The sequence below is a fragment of the Mytilus trossulus genome, chromosome 14, assembly GCF_036588685.1.
Source record: "Mytilus trossulus isolate FHL-02 chromosome 14, PNRI_Mtr1.1.1.hap1, whole genome shotgun sequence".
In the NCBI taxonomy this organism is placed as follows: domain Eukaryota; kingdom Metazoa; phylum Mollusca; class Bivalvia; order Mytilida; family Mytilidae; genus Mytilus; species Mytilus trossulus.
In genome coordinates, this window is record NC_086386.1 from 76,167,782 (window position 1) to 76,180,251 (window position 12,470).

The window sequence follows — 12,470 nt, forward strand, 5'->3', positions numbered from 1 at the left end:
GGGTTTGTGTGGCTTAAAAAGAGGAGGGGGGCTTTCGTGTTGGTCAAATAATTTGTTCTCGTCTTGATTCAAACACTATATTTTAAGAACAACCCCAAAACATTTTTGTTTTATATGTGGGTGTTGAGTTTTATAATTTTTTATCAACAAAAATTTGTGATAACGGGCTCCTTCCTGAAAAGATTTTTTTATAGATCTATATTATGTATGTTTGTTTGAGACCAATGAAATTATTGATTAAAAATTATAAAATTCAACACTCAAATTTGAACAGTAAATAGAAATCATTGATGGGACCCGTTATGAATACTTGTTTTATTATTATTCTTGGAGTAGATAATAATTTTCCTTTAATCTTTGGAATGATTATGGCAGGTCAACTGATAAGCTGTATGGCTGATTGCAGGTAAATCAGTAATTTCTATTTGACAGTTGCGTGTATTTTGTGTGTGTTATAACTTAATTTCATGGGGAACATCCTGTGCATGTATAATACTTAATATATATATTCCAACATATGACATTACACAAATTTTTCTTCTGTTAAATAAATGATTTTATATCATAATAATTTGCTATTTATATAAACCACATTTGTGTACAATAATTAGTTACCATATTAACATTGGATATTATGAATGTAGAGTGAAATATGTCTACAATATGATTGGTTTTAATAATTTAGTTAATAATTAAGATTTAGGAATAAAAAGTGGTATTTTTTACAAAAAAAAACACATTTAAATTGTTTTATATCAACACACCCTCATTTAAATTATTTTATACATTCGATTTCGTAGCCAAATTTGCATTTGTGAAACTATTTAAATACCCAAATTTTCAATTATTTTACATGCCCAGCTTACATATTTGTTGTAAGGCATGTAACTTAAAAATAACAGTATATTATGTAAAAAGAAATAAAGATTAAAGTTATATTATGATTGTTGGTCATGATTTGTAAAACTCTGAACTGTCAAGTAAATTTTAGACACAATTCAAAATGTTCAGAATATGTCAAGCCAAACTGAGAAAGAATAAGAATGTCGAGAATATGTCGAGAAATTTCAAGACAGTATTCAAATGGCAAGAATTTGTCAAGAAATTTTAAGACCATATTCAGAATGTCAAGAATATGTCGAGTAAATGTCATACGAATTTGATATAAATGAGATTTTGTCAAGAAAAATTAAGACACAAGTCATACTTTTGGAGAATGTCATGTAAAAGTTCATGCAAATCAAGACAAAAACTGGTCTTTTCAGACTTTTTGACTTTTGTAGTGTAAGAAATTTTATATTTACATGTTTTCAAAACGAGAAATCGAAAGGCAGAACAGAACGCCTGATTCTTCTGGAGTTGTCCTTGATTCTCCCGGATTTATTTGCAGGTTTTGTTCAGCTAATAATTTTGTAATTGTGTGTGTAGTGATTCGTAATCATCTTTTAATGTTCCATCAATTGGCCGCAAAGTGTTGTTTTTTAACCTGTGGATTTTGATTCAACTTGATATATGTTTGTTTTAGTTCATATCGTCCTCCGTTGTTTTCAGAGAACAAGCAATTATTTTTTTTCCTCTGAGACAATTGGAAAGGTCCAAATAAAGGCAACAGTAGTATACCGCTGTTCAAAACTCATAAAGTCCTGGACAAAAAACAAAATCGGGGTAACAAACTAAAACTGAGGACAACGCATAAGTTATAAGAAAAGAACAACGACACAACTTTAGAATGCAACACATATAGAAACGGACCAAAAATTAGACAAAATCCTATGAGAATAACAAATATAACGTCAGAACCAAATACATGAATAGGGGATAGATAGGTACCGTGACACGTCTCATAGTATTGTGAATTCACACTAAAAAAATAAGAGAAAACAAACATCACAAGGAAAACGCAACGTTAAAATGTAACACATAGAAACGAATTATAATATAACAATGGCCATATTCCTGACTTGGTACAGGACATTTTTAAAGGAAGAAATGGTGGGTTGAACCTGGTTTTGTGGCATGCCAAACCTCCCTCTTTTATGGCCATGTGAAATATCACGTCAAAATAACAACACAACTTTTACAGGACTACAATATAAATAAATCGGAGAATACAATTGATAAACAAACACACGAATAATAGCTAAAACAGGCAACAAGTTTAGAATTTCAATACGCCAGAAGTGCATTTAAGATAAGATAACCATTTAAGATAAGTTTCCCTTCATTTATTTTAAGAGCATAAATACATTATATCTATAAAATATGGTTTGCGGTTCATAGGTAGGGCTACCAACCAAGAAAATATAACATTACATGTAATATACAAGTTGTTAACTAGCTGGATAAAAACTGTTACGTATCACCTTTATTTTATATACCATAAAACATTAAACTATAATACACATTTTCGTAATTCTTTTTCACCAATCATGAAGCTTGAAATTTTTTCAAAATTTATTAGTCTATTAACGATTCATTGTTGCTGGCACCAAACTTTTCCCTAACCATATTTGTTTAATTTAAAGAAGAGCACAAGTGAATCAAATTTAAAAAAACAAAACCACTTTTTTTTAATGAATTTTGTCCGTTATGTCTTCAACATTCTGTAAATATTCAATTTATGACTATGATTTCTATCTTTCTGTATATTAATTAACATTATAAAGGTGTGTTTTGATTCGGACAGATGTTTGCCCTTTTTGACTTATTATTATTAATCATCGTTACTAACTTTCTAATATAAAATAATTATTCTAGTTTGTCAATCCTCATCAAAAACCCATGCATAAACTTAAATTAATCTTTTTTTTTAATCTTATGTATTCTGTAGTTTTGAGTTAAGGTTAAGAAAATCACCATCATTCCTGTATCATGTTGTTTAACATGTTTTAGGGATAGGGGAAATAAGTCTCCGCTGAGAATACGTTCTTTAGTGCTTTATTCATTATTGATAATGTTGATATTTAAATTTCTAAATGGTCATTAAAGAAACTCTCTTGCAGGTAATCAACTGACCTATAACTGTGTACTGATAACAATCTCTGACTTGTATAGAGCATGTAGAGAGTTGTCTAATTGGCACTGATACATGTAACAAATCTTCTTATTTACATGTAGGTTATTGCTCTATTTTAATAACGATATGCAAGACTTTACATGTAAAGAGCACGTACAATTTCACTTAACTACCATTCCCAGTCAATAAAAAAGTTTTGTTTTTGCAATACACTAAGATACTTATAAAAAAACAACTAACAAACAAAACAGAGAATCCAAAGAAAAGTCAGTATAGTATATTTAGTACGATCCTCAAAAATATACAGTTGTTCATACAATATACCGACATCTAAATAGCTGAAAGTCTGTCTGAGTAGTGTGATCGACCTATGCCAACATTTGATCAATATTACATTTAACCTAATATGTCTACACAGCTACTTTTCAATAGGTACTATTTCTATAGTAACAATCTGTAGTACTGGAAATCTACTTTCAATATTCAGTACTATTGTGTTACTTATTGTAATATTTAGGTACCTGTATTTTACAGTACTTGATTTGTACTTGAAATTTAGGAACTACAGATGTTTGGTTACTTCCGTTACATTTTAAGCATTTTGAAAGTTTTTCTATTTTAAATCCCTTATAGTTATGATTTTCAAACATGAAATATTGTACTATTTATTTACCAACATATTTAGTACAAATCAAGTACTGTAAAATACAAGTACCCAAATATTACAATAATTTGAAAGTAAAGTAAAATATTAAGTATTAAAAGTAAATTTCAAGTACTACATAGTTTTAGTACAGAAATAGTGCCTATCAAAAAGTAGCTGTGTACAAAACAAAACACACTAAACTTTGTTATACATTTCAAAACAATTATCAAGTAGTTGCGGGTAAAATACAGTCATTACTTTTAAGCATTAGAGATTATTCCTCTGTTGATGTTATAAATTAAGTATGTGTAATAGTTATCAAAGGCAACAGGGTTATAATTAAGAACGCCAGACGTTTCGACTATATCAGTAACGCTCATATCAAAATGATGATGTTGTAAAATTGAATTCAATCCCTATTTTTTTTTGCTTCACAAAAAAAAAGAGTACAAGTTAACATCAGTTCAATTGCAAAATTGGAAAACAAATAGTAGGAATGTGGCAAGATCGCAAGCACTAAAGTAATACCAGGATGAACCATTTACTTATTTGGTCAATATACAAAAATTAAAAAGATGACTTACAAATCAGACTGACCTAGCCAAATTTAGTTGGACGTAATCGACATCTATTACATTATATTAGTGCTTATATCGGGTTATATGACAGTGTAAACTTCATTGTTAATTTAATGACGACTTGACAAACATATTAACGCAATGATGATACATATCTAGTACAGTCCAATTGTTTTTAATTCACGTTCATTTAAAACAATTGTAATCTTTAATATAATTATTTTTATTTATTTAATTATCAAAATCAAGGCAGTTGAAAGTATGTTATTCAGCCAGCAGAGAAGTTTACATAATTAGTAGTTGTATTTAGTTTATATAAAAGAGAAAACTGCAGTAAAATGTATCTAGAGTACACACACTGTAATAGTATTACATCCAAGCTATTTCAAAATATTTATTGGTGTAGACAAACTCAAAAACATGCTTTCGTACTGTAAAACATCTTGTATAACAACAACCAAATCATTAACAACCAACTATTTAATAGAACAAAAAAAAAAACATCACCAAACGTGAAGAAAAACAACAAAAGCAGTCAACCCTAGTTTTTGGTGGGGTTCTGTTGCTTATTCTTTAGTTTTCTATGTTGTGTCTTGTTCACTATTGTTTATAAAATTGAGAATGGAAATGGGAAATGTGTCAAAGAGACAACCACCCTACCAGAAGCAGATGGTCACTAACAGGTCTTCAATGAAGCGAGAAATTCCCCACCCGAAAGGCGTCCTTTAGCTGGCCCCTGAACAAATACATCTAGAAATTGACAATGAGGGTCGGTTGAAGACACAACTTTACGACAAAAGAGATGATTTCAGCTTTCCAATTGTGAACTTTCCATTTCTGAGTAGCAATATTCCAGTAGCACCTGCATACGGGGTATATATCTCCCAATTGATACGATATTTCCGTGCTTGCGTTTCCTATCATGATTTTCTTGATAGAGGTTTACTGCTCACAAGGAAGCTATTAAACCAAGAGTTCCAAATGGTGAAGTTGAAATAATCCCTTCGTAAATTTTACGGACGCCATCACGAGTTGGTTGACCGTTATGGAATAACCCTTTCACAAATGATATCGGATATGTTCCTTACGTCGTAACTACAATCCCCTTCCCTTTCATAAATTTGACCTACCGAATTAGACTATTTACCGGATTTGTAATCACATAAGCAACACGACGGGTGCCGCATGTGGAGCAGGATCTGCTTACCCTTCCGGAGCACCTGAGATCACCCCTAGTTTTTGGTGGGGTTCGTGTTGTTTATTCTTTAGTTTTCTATGTTGTGTCATGTGTACTATTGTTTTTCTGTTTGTCTTTTTCATTTTTAGCCATGGCGTTGTCAGTTTGTTTTGGATTTACGAGTTTGACTGTCCCTTTTGTGTCTTTCGTCCCTCTTTTATATATACAAGTTCAGTGATAATGTAAGATCTCAAACTTCCCCCTATACCTCTAGCCAATGTAGAAAAGCAAACGCATAACAATACGCACATTAAAATTCAGTTCAAGATAAGTCCGAGTCTGATGTCAGAAGATGTAACCAAAGAAAATAAACAAAATGATAATAATACATAAATAACAACAGACTACTAGCAGTTAACTGACATGCCAGCTCCAGACTTCGATTAAACTGACTGAACGATTATGATATCATCATATGAACATCAGGCACAATCCTTTCCGTTAGGGGTTTAGTATCATACCATCATAACTTATATGAGAAGGACATAACCCGTGTCATGCCAACAACTGGTTTTTGAATAAATGTGTTTAGTTCCGATGCAAAGACCCTATAAGTGAATCAATATTAACGCCATATTATGCAATCTTTAGATTTTTAGCCATGGCGTTGTCAGTTTATTTTCGATTGAAGAGTTTGACTATCCCTCTGTTATCTTTCGTCCCTCTTTTGTAATGATGATGTTTAATCTAGTAAAAAAGAACTATTCGACCAAGCTATTTGTTGTAGTGTTTTTTCATGTACTACATGTACAAGGTATCTTTATTTGCGTTGTATAATAGCGAAAAACATATAATCGGAAACATATTGTTTCCTACAAGCTTCCTCGCCGGTTGTTTTGTTACATGCGGTATGGTGTACTTAAGTATAAAACAAATCGTAGCCTTTTTGAGTTAAATCATTTCTTTTGAATACAGAGCTATTTAAAAGAGGTAAGAACTTATCCGTAAAAATACATGTAGGTTTTTATGTATACGCTTTTCACATCGTTAGTTTGTTGTTTTCGCAATTTGCCGTTTCCCACATGAAATCACTTGTAGTTTTGCGCCGATTTGCATTTGATTTGCGTCGATTTTGTTTTTCACTCTTTTATTTGTGTACAGGCTAATTACAGGTGAACATATTTTTTATTTATATTTTCTGTTAGCTAGTTTTTGCATATATGATATAATTTGTTCTTTGAAATGATTCTGGACCGTAATTCCTCTTTATGTTCAATGGGTGCAGCTGTCAAAAATAAGGTGCATAACGTGAAGTTGAGCATAATTTTATAAGTAATAAGGGTAAAGGGGTTTATAATGATAAATAGAAATGACATTCATCATTAGTTTATCTGTACAAAACTTGAATGCGTGGTTGTATTGAGTTACATGCATACTTAATATACGCACTTCACATTGATGGATGGTTTGATTAAGTTTGAATATAAAATGAATGGAACAATTATATACAAACTTTTGCTGACTTTGCAGTGATACAATGGACAAGATGCTGTTTTAAAAAATCATTTAAGATAAAACAAAAGATCGATATAGGATGTATATATTCAAACAACATTTGATTTTTAAAAAGTGATCATGCCATTGTTTGGTTCATAAGTGTACCATATCATGACAGACAGGTACATTATACTTTTAAGAATTTCTGCCTGCAATATGGAAGCATTAATGCCATCAAAAACTCTAGCGTCCGACAATTTTAGACTACTCTTATGGAGTACCATCTTAAAAAGTAGGCAATATCAGTACGTTCGTAAATCCTGGAACTTTCTAAGTACTGTAAATTCACAAAAATAGCTTTACATGAAACTGTCCTAGAGTTGAAGTCATAAAACTTTGCTTAGTGTTCTGAGCTCAAAAGTCATTCTTGAAATATGAAAACCAGCATTTCGGTTGGTCGATTTTAAAGTATGAGTATGTAAAACTGAACCGAAAGTTTTATGTTTTTACGGCCTGGTCATAGCCAATACTCTTTGAACGTGTTTTTGTTTGTTTTTTGTAGCTAATCAAAATGAGAACTCTGTTTGTCTGTATTTTGGTTTTTGTTGGTACCCACCAAACGGTATGTTTAGATGAGATTGGTCAGTGTGTGTCGTTAATAGAACAAGTGGCAGAAGGTAATATACGTGTTTCTCTTTATGCAGATTTAATTGGTTTATAGTAAAGCTAAGATATATTCTGATAAAAGTAATATGCTGTAAATGTATAAGCAGCTGATGGAATACTTTATGAACAGATTTTTTGGGGAATGTTGATCTCGGCCGTAATCAAAAAATAGCAAAAACGCAAATTGACCTGCACGTTCTTTACTTCACTGAATATGTTTTTGTTTTTTTTACATTGTTTTTGTGATAAAAATACATCATCACACTCATCATACATGTCATATAAATGTTGTATTTGAGCCAGACGCGCGTTTCGTCTACAAAATACTCATCAGTGACGCTCGAATCCACAATATTTAAAAAGGCAAAATTACGTTCGAAGTAAAAAAGCATTACATTAGCAATTAACTAATTTGAACAGATTAGGTTCCTCAATAACTTGTAAATATCATGGTTAACATGGGCAGTATTTGAAATACGGTTTATAATTTAGGCTACCTTGGATGTTTCAAGGATATAGAAAATACTATGCTTCCATCAAGAACTGTCAAAAGTATTCCAGATTTGACTCTGAAGAAGTGCCAACATCAATGCCAGGGTTACACATTTTTGGGACTGCAAGTAAGTTTAGTTTAATAGTCTATTTATTTTTTATTTGCTATTTGGATAAATGTTTTTATTGGATTACATCCCTATAGCTTAAAACATCTGCATTTGAACTGTGCAATGCATATGATGCAATTGCTACATTCATTATCCGTGTAGTATCCAGATAAAGTACAATACGAATAAAGTTTTGTTGTCTTTGTCAAATGTTATACAAAATTGTTTAGCTATTTGTCTATAATGCATATGCGTTACAGTCGTTAGAATTGGTCAATCATCCCTGATTCTTTACATCATTCAATTATAGATAAAATCTATTTTCGATTTTTGCACTGAAAATGATTCGAAATATTTGGCTAACGTTCAGTCTAATTTTAGAAATAAGCATTTATTCCGTTGATACTGGTTTCAACAAGATTTTGAGATTTCTGAATCCGTTTATCTCGATACTGAATACGACTTCCTTGAAGATCACAAATTTGTTTAGTTATATTGTTTGCAAAGATAAGTTATTCTTTAAAGTTAATTCTTATATCAAAAACGTATAATTAATACATGTGCATTTACTTTTTGTACAGTATTCTAACGAGTGTTTCTGTGGTAACATTCTAAATACTGATCGGTACAAATCCGTCCCCGAAAGCGACTGTAACATGAAATGTAGTGGAGAAAACAGGAATTGTGGATCAGGACATAGAAACTCTGTTTACAGAGGTATATGTATTTAATATTGAGGCTTATCAAACTTCTCACGAGGCCAAATGCAAATTGAAGGAAGACAGTTTACCCCCTCCCCCCCAAAAAAAATGAAGGGAAATCACAAAAATACTGAACTCCAAGGAAAATTCAAAACGAAAAGTCCCTTATCAAATAACAAAATCAAAAGTTCATACACATGAAACGAAAAGATAACAACTTTCTTATTACTGATTTGGTATATCATTTTTTTTATGTAGAACATGGTGGATTGAAACTGGTTTTATAGCGCCAAATCTCTCAAATGTACGACAGTCGCATCAAATTCGATTATGTTGACAATAATATACACTGTGCTCCTTATGTATTTCATCGAAACAATAAGATGTGCTATCAGTTCCAATGAAAAAACTTTCTATCCAAGGCATAATTAGTAAAAAAATAAACCATTAAAGGTCAATGTACGGCCTTCAACACGTAACCGTGTCTCAAACCGAACATGTAATTAAAATATTTTAAATTTCATTAAGATTGTGATTGCAGCAGAGCACGTGGATAAGGTAACATTAATATGAGTAGACCGGAATCGGGAGTCAAGAGATGAGGCGGAAGTCAGAGGAACGCGAACCTCTGAAGAGAGTGAGAAAAAGCAATGTTCGATCAAAAACAATTTGAGGTATTTTCGCCGTTGCGTAAGGGTTGGACAGTACATGTATGGGTGAGGAAATAAGAGTAGATGAGAAGGGAGTTGGGGTAGGAGAGTACCACCTCTGTTATTTTTTTCATTTGATCGTTTAAAACTAGGATTTGTTAAGGGTAGGAACAAGAAAACACATAGAAAGTGATAGCTTTTAAGCAATCATTATTTGCAGTTGTCTCTTGCATATAATCGCAATAAACAAGCTATAAAAAGTTTTACTGCCCAGTTGTTTTTATGTTTAAAAACACTTTTAAATATAATATACATTTTACAGCATATGATATAATCCTTTTTTTTTTATTTTTCAGTGCCATTTTAAGATGCTGGGTACGGTTAAATTAAAGTGAATAGAACTGTTAAATAACACATTTGTTTTTTTCATCGATTCTGATTGATCAATAAAATAGTTTAGCAAACATTAAACATTTGATTACTTACTGATGAATTGCATGCAGCAATATTCTTTGGAATTTGGCTAATTGAATGCTGTCACATGATATTCAACTACCAATAACTTCTTTATATCATCATAATCTAAATTTTTTATACGACTTGATTCAATAATTACTGTTGATTAATGTATTCTGTTGTGCAGGCCATCATATTTTTTTAAGTATGGGTAAAATTTGTAACAAATTAACATGCCAAAACAAAACACTTTTTTTTGCTATATGAAACAGCAACAGATAAAATTGAGAATAGCAATTTGGAATGTGTCAAAGGGCAACAACCTGACCTGAGATAAGAAAACAGACGAAGGTCACAAATAGTCGTCAAGACAGTGTGAAAATCAAATACGCACAGGTTGGCTTTAGCTAGCACCCTAACAGAAATGTAAATCATTTCGATGAAATATACGTTACGCTAAACCCAACGCATATAAATTAACTAAGATAATAAAAAAAAAGAGACTAACAAAGGACAAAGGCTCCTACTTTGTATGGATACAAACATGAGGCGGGTGTAACAACAAAGTTTTTTCATAACAATCGGATGGACAAATCAGTTTTTGGTTTTATCATTTACTTTTACACTACGGAATTGAAGAACTAAAACGTATGTGATATATTTATCATTTAATTGAACGCATTAAAAAAAAGGTGAGCTACACAAATATCTGTTTTTTTTTCTAAACAAATTTACAGGACTCATTTCAAATAATAAAACTATTCCTGTCTTTGCAAAACAAATTGCTTATCTACTGAATCATATAACAGAACAGATGTAATATTTGATAATTACTTCTATCACGTCCATCACATCTATCTACGCACTAACTTAATCGAAAATATTAGATACATTAAATATATAAATAAATCTAACTTTATCCCGGATAAATCAAAATGTAAAATCAATTAAAGATACAATCTACCTAATGTAAAATCTTCGTAAAATAAAACATGTATCTAGATTCTTTCAATTTTAGTTATAAGTTCAGAATTCTCGTAAATATAAAAGTAGACTATAATAGCAACTGCATCAAAACGTGCAGACGATAGTTACTGTTTCAAAGATCAGTTGTCTTATGCATAATTTACTATACAAAGTAAAATAAAAGAGGGTTGAACGATACCAGAGGAACAGTCAAACTCATCAATGAAAATAAACCGACAACGCTATTGCTAAAAATAAAAATGACAAACAGACAAACAATTGTACACAAGAAACAATCGTCAATTGTCAAATTGATGAAAAGGGAAGGGGATTCTAGTCATGACATATAAAAGAAACATATCCGAGATCCGATAAAAAAGGACTCCTTAAAAGAGTCATACAAATCTGCCAGAATTTTATACATGTTATAGTAAAAAAAAATTCAGATTGCTTTTTTATATAGAAATACATACTACTGTGGATTCATTTATTTTCGTGGGTATCAATTTTTGTGGATAGAGAAAAAAAGACGTTTCGTGTTATACGTAAATTCGTGGATCACTGATAACAAAAAAAATCAGATACGTAATTCGTGGATTTCTTTTTGATTTAGGATATCATATAACCTCTTTGGTTTGATCAGTAATAAAACAAACAAAAAAAGAAGGAATTCATTGAAAAAGTTTTGAATTGTCAAAATCCTCGCCTAGTCATTCTAGGTTAAAGTGTTCATAAATAACTTCTATTACAATAACGGACAGAGACAACTAATTGTTTGTTTAACAATTTACAAATTCTTGTCGAATTCTAAAAGGCAATCAAAACTTTAAGATTGAAAGCTCATTTCCCTAATCACGATGTAATAAACAGTCATAAAAGTATAAGGTGTGAAAATAAATTTTCCTGTCAGAAACAATACCTACGGGCTATATCCCCATAACACCGTACTTAATCCTAAACGAAACTTATGACACGTTAATTAACAACTTGCAGTTATTTTCCATGAACAGTTTTAATCAAATTTAAAAATTAAATCATCACTGATATTCGATATATTTACTATTGATTTAATTAAAATACTTGTATCTTCTTTCAATAAAAAACACGTGTTATGTTACAATGTTTATCGCTAAGCAACACTATACTAGAACTGCATAACGTAACCGGAAATAAACATCCGACTCCATATATATTTCTCGGGATTATTCTTCGTTGAATTCTGAAAAAAATCGTGGTTCGCAGTGACTCACGAAACCCACGAAAATTGGTATACCACGATTAAAAATGAATCCACAGTACTTTTATTACACAATAGATTGGTTACTGTTCCTTAGTATATATATAAACATGATCAAGGTAAATGGAAATGGGAAAGTGTCAAAGAGACAACAATCCGACAATAAAACAGACAACAGCAGAAGGTCATCAATAGGTTTTAAACTCAGCGAGAAATTCCCACACCCGGAGGCGTTCATCAACTGGCCCCTACACAAACATATATATACGCCTCCGGGT

At 31.3% G+C, this 12,470-nt stretch overlaps 1 protein-coding gene across 1 annotated transcript; it reads left to right on the forward strand.

Annotated features, from left to right (window-relative positions):
* Nucleotides 1–7,476: 7,476 nt before the first annotated feature.
* Nucleotides 7,477–10,004, forward strand: LOC134696588 (sialate:O-sulfotransferase 2-like). Its single transcript, XM_063558448.1, has 4 exons — nucleotides 7,477–7,591; nucleotides 8,073–8,200; nucleotides 8,764–8,899; nucleotides 9,890–10,004. The coding sequence occupies exons 1-4, from the start codon at nucleotides 7,486–7,488 to the stop codon at nucleotides 9,898–9,900; spliced, it is 381 nt and encodes a 126-aa protein (XP_063414518.1). The 5' UTR covers nucleotides 7,477–7,485; the 3' UTR covers nucleotides 9,901–10,004.
* Nucleotides 10,005–12,470: the final 2,466 nt, after the last annotated feature.

Bases quoted from the DNA above. Each gene is read 5' to 3' on its own strand.
- LOC134696588 (XM_063558448.1), top strand. From the start codon at position 7,486: ATGAGAACTCTGTTTGTCTGTATTTTGGTTTTTGTTGGTACCCACCAA. The intron at 7,592-8,072 runs GTAATATACGTG...TTTATAATTTAG, and splicing joins AATAGAACAAGTGGCAGAAG to GCTACCTTGGATGTTTCAAG. The intron at 8,201-8,763 runs GTAAGTTTAGTT...CTTTTTGTACAG, and splicing joins ACACATTTTTGGGACTGCAA to TATTCTAACGAGTGTTTCTG.